General features: G+C 41.8%; 1 protein-coding gene across 2 annotated transcripts in view; it reads right to left on the bottom strand.

The window, feature by feature from the left end:
- Positions 1–2,095: 2,095 nt before the first annotated feature.
- Positions 2,096–26,649, bottom strand: part of Rat1 (5'-3' exoribonuclease 2 Rat1) — a 51,548-nt gene continuing 26,994 nt past the window's right edge. For both annotated transcript variants that reach the window (XM_022062225.2, XM_022062235.2), the window contains exons 19-21: positions 6,039–6,132; positions 2,886–2,952; positions 2,096–2,380 (exon numbers count right to left, since the gene is read on the bottom strand). In XM_022062225.2, coding sequence (XP_021917917.2) covers positions 2,315–2,380; positions 2,886–2,952; positions 6,039–6,132 — 227 coding nt within the window. In that variant the 3' untranslated portion in view covers positions 2,096–2,314. The remainder of the gene's footprint in view (positions 2,381–2,885; positions 2,953–6,038; positions 6,133–26,649) is intronic.

The raw sequence follows: 26,649 nt of genomic DNA, 5'->3' as shown, positions 1-26,649 counted from the left end.
AAAATTAATTTAGAAAATCTGTTTTAAACGAAAGTTTAAAAAAGCAATAAACACAACAATGAAATTTTTCAACGTATTACTATCAACCAATTGATGCTAAAACCTGATGTTTACGACAATATAACGTTGCAATATTTTTTACAAAACAGTTGGCATGCACTGCATTCTATTTTACATAAAATCCTTCGTTATTAGAAAACATTTAAGTAGCGTAATATCTGTAAATAAAATTACGCATTTGTTACATTTTTTGCAATTATTCGGGATAATCCAGAGTCTACAGTACACTATACGGAAAGACGTAAATCCCAATGGCAAACGGAGCAATTTAATATGCAAAACTAAGTTTAATTTCCCATTTGGAATATACAGGCCTATAGGCCTAGGCTTATATATGGGTTCAGCCTTGCATTTACACAATGCGGAAACGTCCCCCAAGAATGTTCTGAGATTCCAAGCAGACGTTTTGTATAAATGTCTCGTCTTCTCCATAAGTGAGGAACCTGTAAAACAAATCTAAAATGTGGTAGGTCCACACAGCTGAGTGGTTCCCGTCCCCAGAATCCCTGCTGGGGTCACATTTTGCATGCCTAATTCGCATCAGGACCACCTCAGACTGCACCGATTGTACCGAATCATCTGTCTGTGTGTTCTGAAGTTCACTACCAGGGGATCTACAACTGTGGTCCCTAACCTTAACTTTTCCCCACGCGATCAAGATCTCACGAAATAAGCCTAAAAAGCAAATCTTTCGTCGCTCTAAAGAAGACGGAATATTTCCGTTCACACGCCGTCTGTCTGGCGGAACACCGTTAACACTTGACATCAAACGAGGCGAATAAATACGTTATAATAGTTAGCAAGTTTAACACAGTCCGCAAATTCTCATTTCACATCATCAACTCCCATCTGTATGCGATCTTTTCAGAAAGTGCAACTTCTTGCATGTTCCATCTCTTTAAAAAAAACTCTGCCAGATTCCTCTAAAACCGATCGCTGCATACAATTAAGTTTTATAAAAAAAAAAGTTGCCATGAGAGGATCATTGGCCCTCGGGTCCAACTGGAGAATTTTTTTTTTTTTCGAAAACTTTGACATAGACTAACGTAGCATTTATTAACACTTGGTCCTTTAGAGTGGCATTTCATTTTAATGGCGTCACCAAGACGACCGCTGTTTATAATGAGTTTAATGTATCAGAAACATGAACCCAGGGAAACCGTATTCTTAATTAGATTAGCGTGTTACGTAACCTCGTATCTTGGCGAGGAGGTGGTCCTGTGTCTTAGCGGTCGGCTGTGGATTCTTTATCCACCTCAAATATTTGCTTAAGATTACAGATCCCACTTAATTAAAAATACAGCAACGAGCCATTAGTCTGAGCCTTTGAATCGTAACGCAACGTGACACAGTCCACGGTTCAGACATTTACGAACAAAACCTCTAGTTTCGAAATTATTTTATAATTTAAATTAAACTTTGTGACGGCAGGGTACAAGTAAGATCTTACTTCCTCACCTGCACACAACACACTACATTTGAAAAGCAAAGGAGTAACGAACAATATCGTGTTGAAGACTACTGTCGTCTGTTCTGTCCTTGCTGCCTCCATCATCAGGGCGATAAGCACCTCTAGAAAGGTCAGACAATTTATACGAGAATGACGCAACAACCCAGAAGACAGTCATCTTCAAACACCCCGCCGTGAGGTCCTGAAATCTCACAATGTTACTGAAAAATCTTAATCACATCCAAAAACCCGAGGTCCGCGACTAAATTAGGACCGTCGCTGGCACAAATTATGTTCGGTTTACGACGTCTGTGGAATTAAATTAATGCTCCATGTTGTTTTGAAGTCAGGAATATTCCGAAAACTTCTTACAACAGGACGGCGACGAGGAAGACACTGAAGTGACAGGGGTTCGAGTCTCAGCGTCACTGATTCGACGATGGTTCTAATAATTTTGCTCATAATTCTGCTACAACCACAGGTTCAACGTAAAATTGCAACGACGTCGAAAAAATACTGAAAAATAACTTTTTTTACACAAGAATAACACCAAATGATTCAGACGAAACTGAAACAAATCAGGACTAAAATAATACAAAAACATTTTTATTTTTGTACAAGAAATAAAGACAGGCTTTGAAAAATCTGTCAACAAGCCGTAAGAGGGCACATCAATTGTAGAATATACACAATTTCTTCTGCATCGATCTTCTGTGTAGACAGTACAAATACACTACAGTTTACGCTGTAACAAAGATACGAAAGCAAAAGTCTTGCGCAGCTAAAACGTCTGTCCGTCCGTCCTTAGCGACGGGCGTTATAGCGACCGCCACCTCCGCCGCTCCTTCCGCCCCTACCATGGTAGCCACCCTACGCAAAACAACAACAGTACAGGCAACCTTCTCGCCTTCACATTCCCCCAAAACACTCAGGCTCACAAACGACGGATGGAGATGAAGCAGAAGATCGGAAAGGAGGAGACCAGGAAACAAAGATAAGATAAACGGGATGGAGCATGCATGGCAGAGATAACGGCGTAGATAAGAAGATAATATTAAAGTTGTTAGATAAACATATTTTTTTAAATATGGACAGGACTTCTACCTGAAATAGATCTAATGGAACTTCAAGAATAAGAAGAAATATTACACTAGATTACTGCCCCTCACTTCTGAGCACAAAATACGACAATAAGACAAAAACGTGCATTATGAATTACACAGACGCAATTCTTAAGACGGGGAACGAAAAATGCCTGGTGTATAAAGCGGCTACCTAACATCAATCCTGGAAGAAAGCGAAATTTAAATACGAAAACAGCGAATTTCTGCTTCATCCACGGCCTGCTGGTAGAGAAATGCTCGTTTTTACTTACGCGTCTGTTCTGGTGGTCATCAGGGAATGCCCCATAGTTGTGTGATCGCCCCTGCACGAATCCGGGCCTGTCAAAGGAAAACAAAACACCAAATCTTAAATACGACGTGGCGTGAGTCATAATGAGGGACCGAACTGTAGGATTTCAGGATTTCACGGCGGTGGGTCCGAAGATGGCCATTTCTGCGTTGTAGAGCCGTGAAGTCCATCGCCCTGATGATGGAGGCAGCAAGGACCCCCGAAACTTCGGTAAACTTCTACCACACTACACGGCACAACAACCCAGAAGACAATCATCTCCAGGGACTGAATTATTTTGCAACATAACATAGACATATAAGGTCGCGAACGATGCAGATGCACCACTGATGATGATGATGATGATGAGGCAGTGAATGGGCAAGGAAACACAATTTTACTCGAATACAAGTTTTAAAGAGTTTCATTTTCCGGTCTAATTATTTATAAACAGATAAAACCGGTTCGTAATTTGTATTGAAACATCTAAATTACAGCGTGAAGTGGGAACTACATTGAAAGCAAATTTATCTTTCAAAATGACCTAGGGCTTTCACGAGATAAATCGATAGTGTTAATAAACAGAAATGCAAACAAATTCGAGAATAATTTCAACCGCACAAACAGCGAAACGTGGACACACGGGGATGGTGGGGGGGGGGGGGGGACACATAACAGCTTCCAATAGACAAGCGGCGAGCACGAACCTGATGTATCGGACTGGCAGCAAAATACAGTTAGTTACAGCAAACAAGCGAAATTAGATTGGGCACAAGCAGGCAGCTCGTTCTAGCTCGCTACCCTCCGCTTTGCCGCGTGGCCACCGATGTTACCCGCATCGCACAATTCAATTTACCCTGCGACTCGTCTGGTATTGCAGCTACCTATCTAAACAGAGCATCAATTCCCCGGCCATTTGATGCAAATTAAGCAAATTCCATTTCCATGTTACTACCTGACTGCGATAACAATACAATATAGACTAACTCATCGCGCGTTTGCCGAGGAGGGGGAGAGCGCACACATTGCATGGGGTAAGGCTATTTATACCATGTTCTTACTTCCATTAAAATGGCAAGCTAGTTGAAATTGATTGGAAGACTACGAATCGCTAGGGAAAATTACAACAGCGGTTCAAATGTAAACACAGCAAAATTATATTTGTTTAATTACTTCTACTGACGGCAATTTGGGTTTATTTTCAAATGTAATTTCACATCTGTATTTTACATATACGTACGAGGCAAACAAATTCAATAATATATTTCTCTGTGAGATCGCGTTTTACGTGTTTCTGAAAAAGATTTACGGCTTCAAATGGATGCAGGCTCTACGCGTCTACGGATCTCGAAAGATGCATTATAAGTAAATAAATCCATACAGAACACTTATTACTGAGAAGGTAAGTCTCTTGGTTCGTGCATCAGATGGTTCATTATCATATTCAACCGTTCTCCTGAGCCAGACGAAACCAGTCCAGATGATAGCCGATGGTCGGGGCATGTAGCATGCACATAAAAAATGTGGAAGGTGGGATCAACATTGCCGCCACTTGTGGTTGTAAATTTTCGAAAAGACAAGCTTTCGGTAAATTAATTGTTTGTGTAATGTAAAATAACAACATGGCGGCTGCATGAAAGGAAAGTTTTAACTTCATCAGAACTCGATCCTGTAACCCCATGGACACAAGTCCAGTAAACGATCACAATTAATGATATTGATTTAAATTACATGAACAGGATATGAAGACCACGTGATTTGTGCAACTGGAAACAAGATTTGTCAAAGTAAAATAATATTTCGGAATTTGCAAAGAACGCGTGTGTGTACTCAGGCACGGATCTGCGTATCTTACGAGCGGCGACAGTGTCAGCAGTTGGCTGCACTGACAAAGTGGTTGGTGGGCATGTCAGCGGCCAGCATTAGGCTGCTACTGCCATAACGAACGACAACCATGTCGGTCAGCTTTACAATACACACGCACGTCAACACTCCATTGCATCAGGCACACTTCTCGTTGACTTGACCGTTGTTTTAAATTTGATGGATCATTTCATTCAAGCAGGATACGTGAGTTTTGAACCCCCTCCCCCCAAGAGTTCGCCAACAAAACATCCCATCAATCATGTTTCTGTCTCCTACAGTAGGCTGCCTGCTACGCGTGTGCATACGGGACACGAAGTTCCAAAACATATTCTGTGCAGTCTACACTTTTCATCGTCAAAATAATGTCTATGCAGATCCGACAGTAAAAAACAACACCAGTCTAGCTGTTTACATTTATGGGTCTACCGCCCATGAAAATACAATGACGCTATAAACCCTCTGCCCAGATTTTTGATACAACGCTACCCGGTGCGCCTGAAGACCGGCAAATGTACTTAATACAACCGGGAAGTTATTTGACACGTAAAATATAAACAATAAGGGGGGGGGGAGTCCTTGTAAAATAATATTCACATCCCAACAACACAACATACAAAAACATGGAGTTCAGGGCGTAGCTGACAAAAGTTTCTTCGTTAATGTTAAGAACACACGAGAGAAATTCAACGAATAAAGGTAACACTGGGATGTTTTAGTTGTTTGATTGGCAACACTCCTGAGACCTGGTCGTACTATAACTCAAGGTCAGTGGCATTCTGCGAGTGCAGTTCAGTTGTAATCCATTTGTGCCGAATGAGTGCGTCGTAAAGACGGATTCGACACTGAAGGTTTGCACCAAAGACGAGCTATCGTATTTAATACCAGATCGAGGGCGTATGGGGACGTGGAGATTGACGTTCACGCGTTTCAATGTCGGCGTTGGATGACGTTTACTGGTCGGCTTCACGCTCCGGCCAATATATCCCCAGTACGCATTGCAGTGGAGGGTGAGAGGGCCCCGCAGAAGGTGGTACAAAGAGAATCATCCTTGCTTCAGCCGGGAATTGAACTCCGGTGCCCCAATCCTGCGGTCATTTGACCGAATAAGCTGCGACTGATCTTTAGACACAGTTAGGAGAAACTGGGCTCACGTAAATTACCTTCGCGAGGCTAATTATTACGTTACTCTGGTAACAATAAAAACAGCAGATAGTTCACAGGGAGTATGTACGTATGAAGTGCGCATACCAAACCACAGAGGTGTACTCACCGACCGGAGTTGTAACCGGAGTTATAAGAGTAACCGGAATCCTGCCAAGTGTTGGGCCTCTGCTGTTGTCTGCTTCCGGTGTTGCCCCTATAATCTGCAACACGAAACACACGATTCTTCATAACTGGGCCCACCAAATCATTTTTTCACATTTAAATACACTCAACACATTGAAATTCTGTTTCTGAACTTCCTCATCGAACGTCGAGGCATAGTAATGAACACGTTACCTCGTATTCGGGATGTCCCAGGTTCAAATCTCGGCCCGTAGCCCGTCTACCCTGACTGAAATTTCGCGTCGAAAGCACGGCTGAACAGTGGTCAAAGATTCTGTGGACCAAACATCGAGCAAAAACGTCGCCATTTTACTCCCAGACTGATATAGGCCCGTACTGTTGTAACGTGTAACCTTAGGGACGAAAAGTTCGAAGATGTTGGTATCTGCTTCGTATTCTGGAGGCTCCAGGTTATATGTTCTTGGCCTGGAGCCAGAAAATTTTCGACATTTCCTCAGTCTCCCCAGGAAAACGCCGAGACAACGCATTAAAATAGGCCACTGAAGTTTTATTTCAGAATCACCGTTATCGAAAATTCCCCATTATCTGACATATAATTGACGCTGTGTTCCATCGCAGTGGCGCAAAGCGTCAGTGTATTGTTTTTGTGTCTCTGAAGAAGATGGAGGCAATAAGCACCATTGATTAAACGATACGGTTCTCCGGGACTGTACGGCCTCCGAAACGTTGGTTTTCTTTCACCAGGCTACAAAGCCCGGGGACCCAGAAGGCAGTCATCTTCAAAGACACAACAATAACGAAGTTCTACAATAATTCTTTAAATATTTCGTTAAAAGGGCAGATCCACGAATCTAATCATCCGTCTTTACAAATTAAACACACGTGTGAGCAGCTTTACATATCCACGCACAAATAAAATGGGGCCAAATGGACGTAAGACACACGAAGATGAGAAACTCAGACAAAAATTCCATTTGAAAAACCCGAAGGAAAGAGTTCGGAGGATAATATTAAAATGGATATTAAAGAAACAAGGTGGGGGGGATTTCGCAACAGCAGGCGACACAGTAATTTACGGCGAAAAATCTTGGAAAAGAATTTTCTTTTTCACAACTGAGTAGGATGACGTCACAAGAGTTTATTCAGGATACGACAGAGCAGGCAGAGTTCCCACGGGACTGTGAGGCATCTCGCTGATCCTAGAACAAACAGTCGAAGTCAGTCGGGTGCTCTCCATTCGCGGGATCCAATTCTCAATAATGAACTAACTGTAAGTATGAGTGAGTGAGGGAGTGCAACGTTTAGTCCGTTGTTTACCGCGGGGCTTAGAGCACTCTGCGAAGGCAGGCACGACTACGTGCGTGCGGGAAGCCAAGTGACGAAGGATATCTGCAGATTCCGTACCAAGATATTAACTAACAAACTGAGGGCCGTTTGGAGCCATCGTCTGCTCGACTCCACTTGCAACACAAATACGTCTCTCATTTGGGATGCTTAAAAAAAGGACGCTTTTTCAGCTGAACACAAAATGTTCTTGACGACGACGTCTTGTCATATTACCATCTGGACACCGTGCAACTGGCAAAACTTAATGGTTATTCAAAAGCGCTTAATCAGTTGTATAAATCATATAACGTCAAGTAAACGGACAATTTTGATTTTTTAACTGTAAACGACAGCACTGACTGAGAATAACTACGAAAGATTTAAACTAGAATAGTCAGTCTACGAGCCAAGATACGAAGCCGGAACCTCTAAAATAAGTAGCAGGTGTGTTAAACACTACGTTGCCACGCTCGGTCGAATGTAAATGAAGCATTTTACAACTTTCCAAATTAAAAAAATTCGTCTTCTTTGCATAACATGAGTGGCCCATAAATATTACACAGACAACACGTCTCCTTAAAACTTACCAAAACAATTTATTTCCATCAAGACACTTAAGCCAGTGCTCCGTGATTTCTCATAATGCAACGCCGGTCATTCTGGTAAGCGAATTCACGATGGCGTTCGTTCCAGACAACGAAGCTAACGAGAAAGATAATGAGTTGGAGTAAGCTACAAGGACCGTCCTCGAGAGCTCTCCGGCTTCAGCCAGTTCATGGTAATGTAGTACGAACGTACAACGGGACCATCAGCCGATTGGGCTGGTAATTGCTCAACGCGTATGCAAAGCACACGCAGGTAAGTCCCACGGAATTAATTAAAAGTATGGGGTGGGGACCAGCATTCCGTTGCTTACAGCAACACAAAGATCTGTGCGGAGGAAAAGCAAAAAGAACAAGATTTCTGAATCGTATTACTCTGTTTCTTTGCGAAAATTTACCCACTTTAATGTAAAACTCCCTCGACGGCATCAAGCTAGAGCGGAAATATCTGGTCTTACTTATTAACTCTGTGCCAGTACAGCCCTTAAAGGTCCTTAGCCGCCTCACAAATGGCAAGTTTCTGAAGCTATTTAAACATTCGGTAGGACTCCTTGGACGGGCGACCAGCCCATCGCAAGGCCTCTACCTAAAAAGGTAGCAGCAACGCAGGAAGACACACGAACTACGATGTCTCGAGCAAGATTCGAACCCACTAGCCCAGTGTCCGAGAGCTCTACCACTGCGGCCGGACGGTACTTGGTCCAACAACTTAAAATAAAGGACTGTCACGCAATTAGGGCGTAATGCTGACGAAAGTCTACACACAGATACAGATAAATAATATATTTCGGCGTATAAACACCAAAATGCACGAAGATGGCTGTCTTTTGGGTTATTACACAGTATAGTCAAGTCTGGTATAAGTTTATCGACGTTTCAGAGACGGTCGCCCTGATGATGGAGGCAGCAAGGACCCCTGAAACGTCGGTACACTTCTACCAGATTACAAGGCGCAGAAACCTAGAAGACAGCCACCTTTGTACTCGCAGCCGTGAGAAAATAAAACCTCACTAATAATAAACATTTGTGAACCAAAATAAACGTAGGAATTTTGTCTTCTGTAAATCAGCCACCTTGATAACACGCGTCATTCTGCCACGACGACCTCGATATCCTAAGAATTTCCCTTGTATATTTCACACGGCGAAGTTTACGTCTGACAAATGGCAGGCGAGGTGTCGCTTCTGTTCCATAAATATTGACTATCCGCGGGTCCTAGCCCACAAGAACGCATTCAGTTGAAATCAAAGCGAAGAAAATATCCAACGGAGAATTGACGCCGCTTTCAGAAAAGGGGAAATAAGAAGAGGCGGAATATTGGGGTGGAGACACCGTCAAAGCGACTTACTAACACGACGGAACAAAATAATTCTTGAGAAGCTAACAGCAGACTCAGTCTTTCCATATAATACATAGGACATACATGCACGCAGCTTGGCAAAAAGAACGTAAAACTTCACCATCATCAACAATTTTCGAATGCACTGTTATGAATCAAGTTTCTACAAGTAATAATTAACAACGCAGGGAGTTTGTCTTCGTAATTGTTCCACCAATTAGGTTCGTCACGTAATTTCGTGTGCATGGGGTGACGAGTAATGGGGCAGCATCATCTGAGTACAGCAGGCGCCAATCGGCGTCGAAGTAGGGGAAATGATGGACCATCTAGTGACATTTCAAACACACCAGAAGTGAATTAGTTTCATTGAGGTTCATCAGATAATTTAACTATTTAGGCCAAACTGTTCGCTTCTTTACCAATAACAATCTAAATCAATATCATCGAACACATACAGGGTGATCCAAAGTTCTAGTACAACAATTAAGGACATTGGGCGAGATTATTTGGAGCAGAAAAGGTATATTACGTTTTTTTTTCCAGATTTATGAGTGACGACTGCTTTAAGTTGATATAAACTTGTATTATCGTGATCGTGAGTTGAGGCGCAGTTATTATACTCAGACTCAGTAGAGTAGGCACCGGTAACGAGGCTAAAAAGTGCCCGCCACACGAACAGAAAACAACTCGAAAAGCAGAACTCATTGCAAATGCTACAAAAGGCAGAATTTATTTCAGTTTTTCTTTCATTGCAAAAAAGGAAATCGATTGATGAGTTTCTAAATGAACTGTTTCCAATTTTGTAAAAATCGACAATCAGAATAATAAAACCGACACCAACGTAAAAAAAACATCGGAACTCGGAAACGGGGGCGAATCTGCAAAAAAATGTCAATTACATTTTCTATTTCAAATTATTTCCGCCCCTTACGAGAACGTTCGCAAAATTCCTCTACCTACACAGGACAAACACCCAAACCTCGAATCGAATTCAAACCCACAACCCTAGAATTTAAAAAGTCAAGACCTACCCCTCAGACCAGGCTAGTTTTCAATTTACACGGAAGTAAACGTAAGAAGCAAAAATCTATCAGTGTGCGTTCATTACTGCCTTAAAGACTCCGTTCTTTTTGTAGGGCACGTTTGGCGAATACTTGAATTATTTTCCACTCTACAGGAATTTGAAGAGTTAACTGAATCAGCCGTAGTTATCATTATTGCCCGCGTACGTGGGGTTGGAGGACCATTCATTCAGCCAAGGCGAGTAGTAACGGACGGACGGACTCTTTCAAGACGAACGAAGACCGGGCGATGACGGGACGTCCCGCGGCGAGACCATCTCGTCGGCTTCTTCACCCGTGATAATTATCACAGTAATCGTAACTCCCGCTAAGCCCCTTTCATATGGCACCGTGAAAGTGAAGAAAGATTTGCCGTATTCACATTCCTTCCTTATTTTATCCTCACATTCGTTGTACTTGCTCGTGACAGTAAAATACTGACAGCTTATTGTCAGGGTGTGAGACACAGAAACATTGCGCGAACCCGATTATGATATTCGACTCGGTTTTGGCGCCATGTACACTCATCGGTAGAAGCCAACGTTTCGGAGGAAAATACTGCCTCCATCTTCAGGGTTGAAGATGGAGGTAGTATGTCGAATGGTGAAGGCTACAGAATAGGTTCGGGAAATAAATTCAAGTTCATTTGATTCGATCAATTCCCGTTGCTATTCTGTTCCTTTGTCACGTCTAAAAGATAAAAGATTAAAATGTGCAAAACTATAATTTTACGTGTTGTCTCATTATGAATAAGGTAATGAAAATCCGGTTTGTATAAAGGCGGGGAATTTCCTGACTATCACAACAACTATCAGCGTCTAAATGGCTCTGTTTCATGAAGATGAATGAAGAGTGGACCAACAAATTTCTGAATCCTCATCCTTGCTACCCCCTCTCTCTTAAGTCAACACTTCTCCTCGTCAGCAGTTCTCAAACACTCTGTATATCTGCATCACCAATCGACGTAACCGGACGTCATATCGCCGCATTCCTGAAGACGATTCTTCCGCGCATCTTATCCTTGTGACGTCTTGTGTGTTTTACTGCGGCTCTGACATGTTCAACATCTGCTCTGGTCATCATTGGTATACTTTCCGCAAGATATCTCCGAGCTCCGTTAACCGTTACAAATACACATGTTAAAGGCCGGCCGGCCAGCCGAGGTGGGGAAGGGAGGGGAAGTGACAGTGCAGAAGGCGTCTTGCTACCCCACGCCATTTCCATCTTACCTTTCCCTCTTACTGCGACGTAGCCCAAGCTCGCAGATATTTTGCGCCCAGTATAACCAACACCACACGCATAGATTAGCTTTAGCAAAAGTTCCCATGTCATAATCGTCCAGGAGAGAGAGGGGGAGGGGGGAGAGGCTGTGAAATGCCTAAAACCAATTATACGTGTATTATGGACTACAATGCTGAAGTACACGCAAAATTCGGACACCGTATTATGCGTCCTGGAAATATTAAAACGGAGTTAGCTGACTTCATCGTCTGAATGAGTAATTTATAAAAAGAGATGCCCACTTAAGGGTCAGTGGGAATCCTAGAATTCCACTTGAAACTACGCTACAAATCCATATGTGATTCAAGTGAAGTTAATTCTACATACAAGCAGAAATTAAAAAGTTGCATTTCGGAAGCGAACCAGATTAATTTTTAAAACCCCGTACCTTATCTGTTTTCCGTGATTCCTCACTGCTGGTTTTTGGGCTCCAGACTGGAGGCAGCATCAAACTCACCCCTCACCCCTGCGCCACCCCTTACCACCGCGGCTTCTCATACCACCACCGCCACCCTACCCCACTGCATCCCCTGCCCTTCCCTCATTTCTCCACTCGTTTGTTCGCTTGCAACATTTGGGATGCTGCTTCCAGTTGTACGGTTGCCTGGCAACGCTCTGGAGCACTCGAGGCGTTCCCCCGTTACCATGACAACCGTAGCCGGTGGACAAATCGTGAGGCCGAGCTCTTGAGTTGAGTGGCAGCGGGTCAAGTGCTCTTGTGGACCATGCTAGGGGTTTGGGGCTTGGGGCTTGGGGGTGCCTGCTACCGGCCCGGGAGGATGGTGACAGTTGGCGAAACTCCAACGCTCGTCGATTTCTGCAGAAATGAACGTACCACGCGGCAAAGGGAAAGGCGGACGGACAGACAGACAGACTGCGTTGCTGGTGGATGGCGATGTAGCATACTTATTAGTGAGCACGATCATAATCGATTCCCTGCCCAACCACAGGGGGCAGGCAGCGCGCCAAGATAAAAACTCCCTTAACAAGTTGACAATCGGGCTGACCAAGAAAATGACGGATCTTATTGAAATTTGAAATTAACAAATGTTTTCGCAAAATCTCGCCAATGGACCCCACCTAGAGCCAGTCAAATCCATACCCTCACATACCACTAAACCAACATCCATTTTAATATTATACCTCCATTCATGATAACGTCTCCCAACCGGCATCTTCTTTGCTGCTGAAGATCTATGAGAAATTCATATTTACTCTCAAAGTAAGTTACATTTCTGAGCTACAGATCTATAAAACAACAAAATTACTGTTAACACCCCAAACTTCTGCGTTTTGAAACGAAGACGGGGCGTCGGTTTTAGAACTCGGTAATAAGAACCCAAATTTCCAAAATCTATTCTTCTAATTTAATTAGAAATCTCACGCCTACTTATATTTCAAATCGTTTTCAAAGACACGGAACTATCAACACAAGATAGCAGAGACAACACAAAACAGCCCGAACAACGGAACAACTGGTACGGAATGCAAACGTCGCCTATAACAACGAGATAGTACGAACGGAGAGCCATTTGACGCATTTTTATGAAATGTTGTATCGTAACTAAGAGCCGCGAAACTGTCGTCAAGATTTGTTACTCGTGCAATGCAAGATAGCAATATGGCGGCAGCCTGAAATCTATGCTTGGTTCTGATTGTTATAAAGTTAACCAATAGAGCAGCGCATATAAAAATGTAGAATTTGGTAAACATGCGTCATAAACATTTTAATAAGTTTTGCACTAAATCAGTTTCATACAGCGCTATTAAAATCACAAAACGGTGACACTTTAATTTATTTATCGTTTATTTAACGACGCTGATAGTAGCTCGGATTATGCAGCGTCGGACGATGGAGTGACAGTAAATAATGAATCGGAAGGGATTTGAAAGAAAGCGTTTCATGGCCTAATTTAATGTACCACCCCAGAATTATAATAGAGGGACTGAGAAAAGCCACAAAACCTCAGATAGCCTGTCTCCGGACCGAAATTTGAGCCCGGAATCTCCGGAATACGAATCATGAATGCTAACCACTGGACAGTTCGTTAAAATTGCGACGGTTCCAAAATTTGGGCTTCAAATGATCTGAAAAATATAAGGTTTATATAAAATGTAGACGGTAGGGTTTAAAAAAATCTGTCACAGCCAAAATTCAAATTGAAATGATGCGAAATATAACAAAATTTCCCGCCTGTGCCAGATGAAACCTCTGGGACACATGAAAAGGTAGAGTCCAGCGTTGTACGTAAATCTGCACAACAAAGTCAATTATGCAGAGGAGCGGGTGATTTAAAACAACTTTAAATGTAAATCTGCACAAAGTACCCATCTATGGTTCTCCCAATGATGAGCACATACATGATATGTCCCCACCCCTCCATCGACTCCCTTACTTCAAATACCTCCGTACAGACCCTTTGAAAGAGAAGGTGTTGACCCACTTCTGCGTCAAAAGAGTGGCGATAGGCTACAAATATACTTAAAAAGATTCGCTAGTAGCAGGGTCAGGAGAGCATCAATCAAGTAATCAAGCGAAGAGGTCTCCTCTAGCCGGTTCATTTGGAGCACGAAGCTGAAGTTGCGAGAGTGAAATTATTGTATAAAAGTGTTGCCTGCGATTCAGTCAAGTTCCTGAGCCGCCCTCGTCTGACGGCTGGACCAGCTGCAGAAGGACCTCACAAGTGCAAGGGATGCTGTGATGGATGCTTTATTACAGACTGAGAATCGTACAAACGGTTTGTCTGGATACTACCCGTCCCAATACATTCGGACCGAAATTTTGGAGACCCACTGTTCAATTATCAACCCAACACCGAAGATCAGTGGTCTTCCTCGGTCTCTAGATATTCCAACACGGCTTTTTAAATCAGTCATGAAAGCTTCCTTACATTTTCATTCAAGTCCCTAGTTTATAAACATAAATTAGAAAAATACAGTCCACACCATCGATATTATTTAGGCTCTATATATCCATTTTAATATTATCCTCTCATCTACGCACAGCTTTCCTGCGTGATGCCTTCCCCCTCAAGTTTCCCATTTAAAATTCTGCATGCAATTCCTGTCTCGTGCATCCCATTTCTCATAACTGAGGTCACTCCAAAGAATCCATTCAGATCCGTACGATCCATATTTATCCATCCTCAAATTCCTACCTTTCGTATTGTAAACCGACGCTTCCAAAGATGACTGGCAATTAAAATTCTGTACGCATACGTCGTCAGCCCTGGTTAATGTAGACTCTTTGATTTCACTATTCTAACAATATAAGTTGACATGTAGCAGACTAAATCAAGAAGTTCCTCCTTAAGTAGGCCTATCCTAAATTGCTCACACATCCCGATATTTCCCTTCAAACATCAGTTATCCACGTACGTAAAATTGACGCAGCCCATAATTTCACAACGTCCTCATTTCCATGCAGAAAGGCGTCCATAAAAGTAACATTTCTGCGGATTCAAGCAGCACAGTTCGAAGTGCCCCATGTTTTTGATCCAGTCCTTTCAAAAAAAAAACGATCAGATCAGGAGAGGTGATGGTGGCTGTTCAACGGACCGACTCAGAAGATGCGCTCCCAAGTGGACCTCAGAGTGTTACTTAAAACATTTAGTAGGTACTAGGACTGGCGTTATCGCACAAGTACTCCGTCTGCGTAAGTGTTCTACTGGTGTATGGGGAGGATATACACTGAAGCGGTGAAAAGGAGCCTGTGAATGGCCATCCAGTCGCTGGAACAGACCGCTCAAGAGCTCCGTCTTCAGTCGGGCTACATCTCTCCACAAGAGACACGACGAAATCAGGATGGGACATTCCACGGTGTTTAACACGCCTCCCCCCACCCAAAAAACATTTCTCTTCATATTTATTCCGTCTTCGTCCAATTTTAACCTCGTTCGGTGTGTGAAAACAATGAATTGTGTTCTCATAAAGACGATGCATTTATGAGTTCTTTGGACACATTAAATAAAACGATATCCAACGTGCGTCCCTACTAGCTGAAAATGTCCATAATATTAAAAATACTAGTGGTATTTATTGTCTTACTGCATCAATTCCTTTAATGTTTATTACTACATGTTGCTTCCCTCTAAGGACACAAAACGGCTCTCAGAGAAGAGGGTTCTGAGAATATTATCTGGACCTAAAAGAGATGAACAGCAGACTGGAGAAAATTACATAATGGTAGCTTCATACAGATCAGCAGTTCATGAAAGTTTAGTCGCAACATCTCAAGAAAAAAGACCACCAGGGAGATAGACGTAGATGAAAGGATAATATTAAAATGGATGTTAAGTTGTCAATGAGTTTAAGCAAAATGCTATTAAAATGTAAGTGTAAAGTGTAGGCAGACTGGCGAGAAAGCTCCACGCGTTCTTAAAAATTCAGCATTTGATTGAGGCGAGCGGCCAGCTTCGTGCTCTAGCCAGTTCACTTTTTCCTCCATCAGATAAGAATATGGACTGAGGACATAAGCAATACAAGCTTCTTGTTGGTACACGCTCGCAAGAATTGTGCTGCTATCTTACTGTCGTTTCAAAAAGCGATTGTGCGAACATCCCCCGACGTTTCGGGAATCCCCCCGCCATGGCCGGCATTCTTCAGCGCTGGCCAACTACGTCGTTCTTACGGTTGGACTGACTTCGTGAAAAGACGCACTCTTCGGAAACAGTGTTTAATAGGGGTGTCGAGGTTTGCGTAAAACGTCGGGTCTCTGCCGCTGCTTCCTTCTTTGTCCTGAAATCAGATTATGCGCTGAGCATCAATGTCCCGCCGCTGCGCGCCAACCGATTTCCCACGACTACGTATTTTATCTGCCACCAGATTCTGAACACCAAATCGGCGAGTTTCCGCTCGGAGAGATTCCTTTCATTTGTGCGTTGTGTACTCTGTGACGATAATGTTCTCATTCTGGTCCACTGCTGCTGTTTTATACACGCACTAGATGGTGGTAAGTATTTAGAAAAACAAGATCTTCCGTTTAAAAAAATGTGTGAAGCGTCAAATAAGTCAATACAAGTCACCAATAAGCCTCAATTTTTCCGCTTCTAAACGAATTATTCAGCGGAAAATAAAAGCAATCAACATGCAGACACCGAACATCACTGTCGAGTGTTTATTACTCCCGCATCTTATTCAGGCACTCCCTGTTTCGAATCTCGACCCCGGAGGACAGCTTACCTGAGGACTATGGTAGTACTATCAATCCCTGCAAGAAGGGTCCAAGATAGTGCCTTAAATTAGGCCACGGCCGCTTCCTTGCACACTTTTACAATTAATTCACTAATCGATAGACGTCACATAATCTGAGCTGATGAAAGCGTCGACACATAAATCAAGAACGAATAAAAATCGGCCTATGCGGGGTCAATGCGAGTCCGTAACTGGGGCATCTGGGTTCAAGACCATTCATCTGGCTCAGGTTAGGAACCAGTAATGGACTCGTGTGAACAAGACAATAAACCTTCAGCTGACACAAAAAACTTCTTGACTAACTGAGCGAACTATTTATTAGCTTCTTAAGAAGGATCGTGCTCTATTGGGTTAGTTAATTAACAAAATAGTCTTCAGGTGATCGGCTGACACTTAAATTGTTATTTTGCATTTTCTATATTTGTGGCAGCGATGGGGAACAAAGTAAAACCAAAAATGAAATTCGCCAAAAAAAAATTCAAATTCCGAACACGACATGAATCCGAAATCCGCGAAGTAAGTTCGGAGATGAAACTTATGGACGGAGTTACGCATATGACCAGCCCGTAATGCCTCAATTTTAAGCACAGCGCTTACGAAATGTCGGATTCAACGCTTGTGCATGGCTACACAGAACGTGGGCTAACCGCGTAACAAATAAAAGCCTACTTAGAGGTTCTAAGGTCCTAAGAGTGGCATGAGCACTTGTTTGCTACACAGAATTGTGCTTCAGATAAAAGAAAACCTTAAGAACGTATTACATGCACAAGTCAGGTTCTTTGTGGCTCTACAGACATTATCGTGCATCGGGAAACTGGGGGCCCGAGGATTTCCAATTTACTGTCAGACCGACCCATGTCGCATTCAAAGCGTTCGATACTTCGTATTTTTTACAGAATAATGAATAATCAAGGAGAGAGAGAGAGAGCTGCGGAGTTTTCCAGTGAACTGAACGCTAAAGAGGCGATTGTCAGATGGGTGGAGTACGGGACACTGCCCCCATAAGAGCTCGCAGCTGCCACGGTGTTGCATGGGCGATACCATGCCCCAAAATTTCCAGTCTGCTATTAAAAAACGTTATTTAGGAAGGGCATGACATTTTTTCCCCTGAAAACTATAAATGCAAGCGACCGGAAGAGATTTTAAACATTATCACTGACCGTCTTTACCCAAGTCTAAATCTACTCATGTCTTAACATATGATTTACCACGACGTTTCGACCCACGGGTCGACCTTCGGGTCCTGCCATGACACGAGTAGACAGTTTTAAAGCTGTGTAAAGAAAACCGGCAACAACATACACATGTGTTCTGGGTTGTAGCGCCGTGTAGTCTGGTAGAAATTTAAAAGCGTTCCACAGGTTTCATTAATTTATTACGTTCTCTACTCAGAAGACAGCGTCCGTCTAATATAGTTCAAGCACTGTGTTGCGAGAGCAATTTTAAAACAGCGTAAATTTAATATTATAGACATTTTTTAATCGAACCATATTATTTTCTCTGTTGTTAATATAAATTTTGTAGTTACAAAATTCTTTAAGCAAATATCGTAATAAGGAGGCCTCAAGATCGTGTTTTTCACAGGGCACACCCCTGCCTTAAAGCCGACCCGGTTACACACAGTTCCGTGATTTGATATTGTGGTATCTTCGGATCACTGTACTACAGAGCCATTAGTTCCCATTAGATTCAACCACACAGCAGTAAACGCCCAATTATTATAGGTTTGGGTGGCAAACTGTCATCCTACTCCCCACTAAATGCATCATAAAGCATGCCAGGCCTGAGCGTCACCTCTCCATAATAACATTGTTTGCTATCGCCTGGGGGAAGCACGGGACCCCGATTACAGGGTCACAATACATGGATTAACACCCCATTTAGAGGCGCTAAGCTGCATCCGGTAGGCACACGGAGTTTACACATACACTACCTTAATAGCTCGCACATCAATAGCTGAAGGCGTGGACGGAGTACAAGGGAGCGATTTATAGACAATCCTCAGTTGCGACAGTAATTGAACGGAGGAGAAATCAATCTAGTCCACAATGCAACAAAACCAGCAGTGCGCACGTTCAAAACAGCAGCATTACGGGCATTATTAATTATTATGAACCTACACGAACACGAATAACTTCATGGAAATGAGACCTCTTCACAAGCGAATAATCGAAAAGCTGGACAAAAATTCCAAGGCTTTTATGGACATCCCAGCTCGCATCCCGCAACAGGGCAGATGATTTCAGCCCAGAGTTACAAAACCTGTTTCTGAAGGAACTATAATACCTTAATATCATCAACCAACCTAAATCTTGGACGGTAGAACGATTACGAGCATGCGCAGAGCACGTCATACTAACCTCGCTTCCTACTGGCCAAACTTCATTAAGACTTACATGCAACAGATTATTGTTAATCGTAGACTCACTTTTAAATACGAAAAATAACGGACCGTAAGTGAAACATGACAGTTTAAATGAAGTACAAACACAGTAAGATTTTTTTTTTCTCCATGTATGACGGAGAATCATTCTCCTCGCCAAAGACTGATAACGTTTACACTTTTCCTACAGGGAAATACAAAACATAAAAAAATTATAAACGTATTTCACTCGTGCACTAAGAATAACAACACGTTCTTTAGTATTTCAAATTTTAGTTTACTTTGTATCTGAATAGCTATGTTTATGACAATGGCTTTATGCTCTGTGAGCCCAATTTGCGTTTCCCTACTACGCATGGTATATAAATGACAAAGCTCTTACGCTTAGTGCATCTCTTTTGTTTGTTTTTACAAGAGCCGATAGGCTGTTCAAACAGAAGGGGGAGGAGACACGGCAGCACTCGTGATATGGAATTTACAATGACCTGTTCTCATTAAGATCATCTTATTTGTTGAAGGCTCCCGTATTTACACAGGGTTCAAAACATACTTTCATATAACGCGTATCAGACTGTGATGATTGGTTCGGACTTTAATGAAGCTATTCCAAATGCAATGGTCATTTAGCACTGAATGAGATTACAAATTTGTTGCTATTAATTATTCTCAGGTAATTTAAAGCCTGGAATATAACGCACAAGCGTCGATATTACACGACTAATTGCTCACAAATTATTTCAAAATATCTCAACGATATATCTGTGGACGTTTCAGCCTATGTTACAGTAAGTTTATACTTACGAGTGGTGTCACAATGACACTAACTAATATTTTCATCTCAAGTGAAATTAACAAGACTCGATACAATTCAAAAATTTGATCAACAAAGCCCATAAGAGTACATGACTTAAACTTCGTTACGGAAGACACCAGAAGTGAAGGAATTATTATTTTGAGTTTCGAGTCCAGGATCCGCAGAACAATGAACGTCGTAAAACAATTCCAACAGAGCGAACGCGAGGCGTAAGTATTAGGAGCGAGGTGGCTTCCAGCATGAAGCAAGAGTCAATATTTTGCAAACGAGGGAAACTCATTTCAGGAAAGAAAGAGGCGGTTTCTCTCGGGAACGCGACGTGGAGTAGACGCAGAAAGGTGAAGTGTTCTCTTCGCCGGGCCGGAAAGTACGACGGGACGAGATTGATGGAGATGAAATACACACTCACTTACATCAGGAGGAAGAAACCATCTCGCGAGGAGACACAGATTGCGGAAAATGATGAGACTCATCTTGAAACAAAACCTGGATACACTTTTACAAGCTTCCTGATTGCTCCTACACATTATTTGAACTCCGAGTATACATCTGATGAATGACAATTCTAAGAAGTAATGCTGTCGTATCATAAATTCGCAGAGTTACAGAACCACTTCCGCTACAGCACTCAAATGCCTCCTTTCTTTAGGGAACGGAAATGCACGGCCCTGTCACACGACGACTGATGCAAGGCGGAGTAAGCGGACCGAGAACCTCCAAATTATGACGTAGGCGACCTCCGCGATGAACGTTGGCGAAAGATAATACCTAGTATGTTTAACACTAACCGTATTGCCCATAGATATTTTCCCATACAAGCCACGATGGTTTATAATTTTTGTAATCACACAAAAATATTTCGTGCTGTTCATATTACGAAATGTTATATTTTGTTACAAAAATTTACTTTAGAATTTTAAAAGGTACAAGGTTCTTCTGAAGACAGGAAATGCCAACGTGGAATACATTGCAGAGCCCAGTGGCACAACGATCATACCAAAGTCCACAAAAATATGTGGATTAATGCCTAAAATATTAACGTCACTAATTGCATCAGGGGATCGTAAGACGGAGAAGAAAATGGTTGGACGTTGCATCGTGCAGTGTGACAGAAATTTACTGAGTTTTAGGAGATGCATTCTGCTGCTTCTTCATCATCAGAACCATCGCCCTGATGATGGAGGCAGCAAAGACCGCTGAAACGCCAATAAAATTCTTCCAGACTACACGGAGCCACAACCCAGAAGCAGCTAAGTTCATAATCGCCGCAGTCAGAACCAAAAATATTATTTGGTACCATGGATTTTAGAGGTGTAGAAAATCCTGATATTCGTGGGAAGACGCAAAGTGCGTTAAGATCTCCGCCGTTCGCAAATTTACGAAGCAAGAGGAGAGAGAGAGAGAGGGGGGCTGGAAGATTTAATCTGCATCACCCGCAGCCAGCACCAGCTCTGTCTATTTCATCTCCTTCAATGACCCTCCATTCTATTGCCTCATTTAGAATTTATGGGAAAACTTGTGTGCGCAGGCTGTCTGCATACAGTCTGCCATCAACATTATTGACTTCTACCTCGCAAACTATTTGGCCAAGTTTCCTGAAATGCAAAATTCTGGTAGAAAGATCACACGTATCCTTTAAAACTTTTCAGTCGAGTATGGTGATGGGTGATAATGAAGATATGATGAAGATGATAATGCAACTCAGTCAAGGTCCTGTCCCCAATGGTTAATTCCACGACAAATTTATTCACTCTTTTTCAATAGTCTCGAAATTACGATTTGTATGATTACGAAATCTTAGTCGATATCCTGCACCACAGTACTCACACCCTTTCTCCCACAGCAGAGGGGTGAACAAAATTTTAACAGCGTCGAAAAGTAAATGCAAATTACAGCGATTCTCGGTGTTTATACAAACCGCGTCGAAAAAATTCAATTCGAAGGTTATCTAGATCTTCGTCATCAGCAGTGCTAGAGTGGCTGTTGAGAATAATTTCTGACAATGATTAAACGTACCATTTACTGTAGGTTTATGAAAATTTGTACAAACGACATGGCGAAAATCAGCTCCTACAGGTTAGCCCAATTTAACATTTACTTCACCTGTTATCAGTGAACTCAAATTGCGGCTGAGCGAAACGTCACGTACAAGCCTGAAATTTTTTAACCAACAAAGACGACTTTTTCAAGCAATACGATCCAGTTACAAGACTAAATACTCTCTGCGTTGGAAACATTTTAGCCGAAAAATAAACTTACAGGCCCAGGCGTAATTAACTGTCAAAAGATAAAGAATTTAAGTTGTAAAAAATATTAAATATTATAAAAAACTGTCGGGTGATCAATCGCGCCAATTCAGAGCAGAAACATAACGTTTCACTGCCATTCTTTGCTTCCATCATCAGGGAATAATCCCGTCTCCGAAACAGTAGTTCTCTGGAACGAACTGACGCCGTCGATAGCCACAACGGATTTTATCGTAAGATACAATTTGTTTAGCCCTGATTTATCATCGCCGTCTAAGAGTTTCTAGAGGGACTGTATGCATGCTGAATTCCATACACAGAGCCGAGTGCCGTAAGTGCCTACTTAGAGCTCTTGTAAGGCGAAGATTTGTTCTCAAAGATTATATCGTCTTTATCTGGAAGGAATATTATCCTACGTCGGTAAAAACACCCGCGGTCAATCTGAACTTTCGTTGTCCTCGTATTTAAAAAATCTTATTATCCGCACATTTAATACATTAGTAAAAAATATTATTCAGGCAATCAGCTCACGAAGGAATGAGATATGGAGCACGTACCACGCATAAGAAAGAAGTGTAAAATTTTAGGCCGGAAAGTTGAAGGGAGGAACCAATCTGAAAGATCTATGCATAAAAATGAGGGAAATATTAACATTTATCTTAATTAAAAATGAAGCGAGCAAATGGACTGAATTCATACGGTTCAGTGATGGGATTTTGTGAACACGGCAATGAAACGTTCGGTTCTATAAAACACAGGAGATTTCTCGACTCGGTTCTTAACCACGACTGTTCTTTGTTACAGTGTATCTGTAAAACTGAAAATGGCTACATTAACGTGATATTTACCAGAAGATGACTGTCTTCTGGGTTGTTGCGCTGTGCAGTCTGGTATAAATTTACAGACGTTTCAAGAGGTACTTGCTGCCTCCATTATCAGGATTGCCCTGATTATAGAAGCACCAAGCGTTTCTTAAACGTCGGCAAACTTTTAATATACTACGTGACGCCAAAAACCCAGAAGACCCTTCATATTGGCCGCCGTGAGAACCTGAAATAGTACCACATTATTATCGACTTTAGAAAAATGGAAGAGAGCTGAAAAATAGCATTGCCAAGTAATCTAGTTGAAGCTACAACATACAAACTCCCATTCACTTCGCTTCAAGGGGAATAAAAAAGAGTAGGGGTACAGAAAAATCCGCAGAATATGGGCGTATAAGGAGAATGTTAACAAGTATGAAGGGGATATTTCTCCCTTCTGTTCTCAGCTATTATATTCACCCCGTCTTCCCCTGAATTTCTACCCAGCCTCATCCATTTCCTTCTTATTACAAAATCCTATTCTGATTCCAAAGTTCTAGCTCAGCTATATAGGTATGTACATTGCAAAGTGTAATGGTTATGAGATATTCTCTCTCAGGGTTTTGGAATCCTGGAGCTGTTTGTTCCCGGGCCCACGACAATCACAGCTTCTGCGTTTCGATTCTGTTGTAATGCTCCAAATAAGTGGTAAAATATAACCGGAAGGAAACACAGATACTCTTCAAAACACGAAATAAATACATATTTTTAAGGTAATAAATGCGCTTCTGTGTTTTATCTGACAACACTGTCAGCAGCTTAGACTAAGGCTGTATACAGATGTCTACAAACGAACAAGACGCCAGGCAGCTTTACGTAAACACTGCCAAATTATTTTTCCTAAACCTGCATTAAGAACTGTATTATGGGAAAATAGTATTTACGAGTTGAAATGTTTAGGATGACATGTAGAAGTTTTCTTTTGAAACTGAGTTATTTAAAAAAGGCAGAATATTTAAAGCAAAGCTAAAACTGTGAATCTACGCAATAAAATATACTCTCGCTTAACTGATTTTTCCAAACACATCCCACCCTTGCCATCCCAAAATTAAATCCTAGACGGGTTGTTGACTGTATTATACCAAATCCAGCCCCAAGTTCAGCAAAGCTTACTCATTTAATTGTCGTATGTATTTGCCTGACAGGCACTTATGCGAGTTTTAATTACCATGTAGAATACACATGCACCCCTTTTAGGGTTAACACAGCAGCACGAATCTACAACTGTGTGTGAATGGGTACGCGGGAGGCCTATGTGACGTGCTTGAGTGCATATTCACATACCGGTGTACATAATTACACGGCCTGCCTGTACGTGTAGTTGTTAGGATGAAAGGGGGCAGACAGAGAGCGACCCCATATCCCATTTAACTGCAATACCAAGCTCCCAATACAACTGTAAAAATTACAAAATACGCCGAAAGATACTAATTAATAACGACAATATTCAGGCGCAGCCCGATTCTGAAATGGTTTATTTATTCGTCTCCATTTTCTGAACCTGACTTATTTATTTTTAACTTATGGAAAATATACAATGCATGGCACACCATCAAACGATTTCCATAATGGAAGATGTAACTTAAAAAGTTACTAGACACTCAGCTAGTCATGAAATTTGTTTCTTTTATGGCGTCGAAAAGTTTATCAATATATTCATAAGAGACCTATTCTCAGCCACTTGAATTTAATTCAAGCTTACAACCCGATTTATTTAAGATCTGCCTATTATCCTCCCATCTAAATAATAAAGTCTCCAAAATGCTCTTTCCCACACAGAATTTGCGTCAAAAACTTCGTAACCGTTTCAGACAAATTCATATCACTACACATCGTATTCGTAAGCATGTAAATAATCGAGAATAGCTACACAAATTTTCATGAAATTCGGATTTGACGGGGATTTTACCACAGTTTGTCGATAAATTCAAATTTACAAAAAGGCCTACATCAGATCATCAAACTTGGGCCTTTTTTAACCCGCTAAGTAGCTGTGTTAAACGGAAATGTCTCAAAATGAACAAATTCAGGTTCCTTTTGATTCACTATTACTCGTATCTACATTTCACTGTAAGCCTACTTAGGCCCACTTGTAACTTAAGGTAAAAATATATCCTCTCTAGGAACACAGACTTCTAGCAGCAAATGGTTACAATCACAAACGCACCGTAAAAGCAAATACTTTACTATTATATACATCGTACATTCATTTACGTAACCGTATATACATAAACTTTGTAATTAACCTCCAATTATTACTCTTGTGAAAATGGCGGAAGGTACAGAGCAAAGTAGAAGCAACGAGCGTTATTACAAGAAGCTACTCGCGAAACTGTTGAAGAGTCCTCAGAGCAGCTGTAGTGCGTGTTGTCTACCTCTATCTCTACCACAGCAACAACGTTACGAGGTTAAGTTAGGTCTTCTTCCCCTTCCATGCTTCGGGGACAGATATTACTCCTAAAATTTTGGAACTGAGCGAAAATTCAAAAGAACTTAAACTGATATAACTCCATATACAGAACAGAAACGTCAACGTAATCATCATGGAGTTAGTTCTGTTATAATGCATCTTTTCATTATTTGATCTGGATATAACGCTATTAGGAATTATTAACAAAAAACCCATAAATAATAAAGCAAATTATAATATGCCCTTCCATTCGCTAATCACTGAGGTTTACGAATTATTACGAAAGAATGAAGGTAAGAACGAATAATGAGCCAAGCAATCGAAAGACTGAATTATAGGAATAAATTAACAAACAACCACAAGGCAGAGAAATATAATGTTAAAATCTGTTCAAGTTATCCGTGGAAGCTCGACTGTGCTCAATTATGACGACGCCCTCGCCGTGTCTTCATTAAGACGCATCACGTCACGTCACGTCAGGAGTCAGCTAGTCAGCGTCGTGCCATTGTTCTAAGTCACGGCGGCCGTCACAATTAGACGCTAGGGACGCAGCATCGTTAGTCACGTCCGCAAGTCGCCACACCGAGGCAGCAGGGACTTGAACACGTTCATTCCACCCACAGAAATTCAAAATCAATAGTCCTCAGTCCCTCTGAAGCCTTCGCTAGAAGAACAGAGGCAAAATATGATTTTTCATGTTCTCACGGCGCACTTACGCGTGTTGAAATGGCTGCCTTCTAGAAAGTAGTCTGCCAGATACTGACCGACGTTTCAGAAACGCTAAATGGAGACAGTAAGTACCCCTGAAACGTCGGTCGATATCCACCTGGCTACACGAAGCAAAATTTCTTCAAAATTTAATTTCATTTGTTCTATTTTAGGCCTTAGATTGAAGTGGTCGTGTTGATCTAAGACGCGTAAGGTCGGATTCTAATCTCGCTCTAAAATTAAACTTCACTGCCATTGCAAAATAGAGTTTCTTGTACCACACTAATTTTATTTTGTCTCCATGTTGGTATGTCATCAGCACGGGTCAGTTACCACGGAAAGACATTTTTCCACTACAATAAAGTGTT

Source organism: Zootermopsis nevadensis, unplaced genomic scaffold (genome assembly GCF_977971745.1).
Source record: "Zootermopsis nevadensis isolate Lab colony 2312 unplaced genomic scaffold, Znev_1.0 Znev_ptg000007l, whole genome shotgun sequence".
In the NCBI taxonomy this organism is placed as follows: domain Eukaryota; kingdom Metazoa; phylum Arthropoda; class Insecta; order Blattodea; family Termopsidae; genus Zootermopsis; species Zootermopsis nevadensis.
The sequence above is the reverse complement of the archived record's forward strand: the minus strand, read 5'-3'. Positions and strand labels throughout refer to the sequence as shown.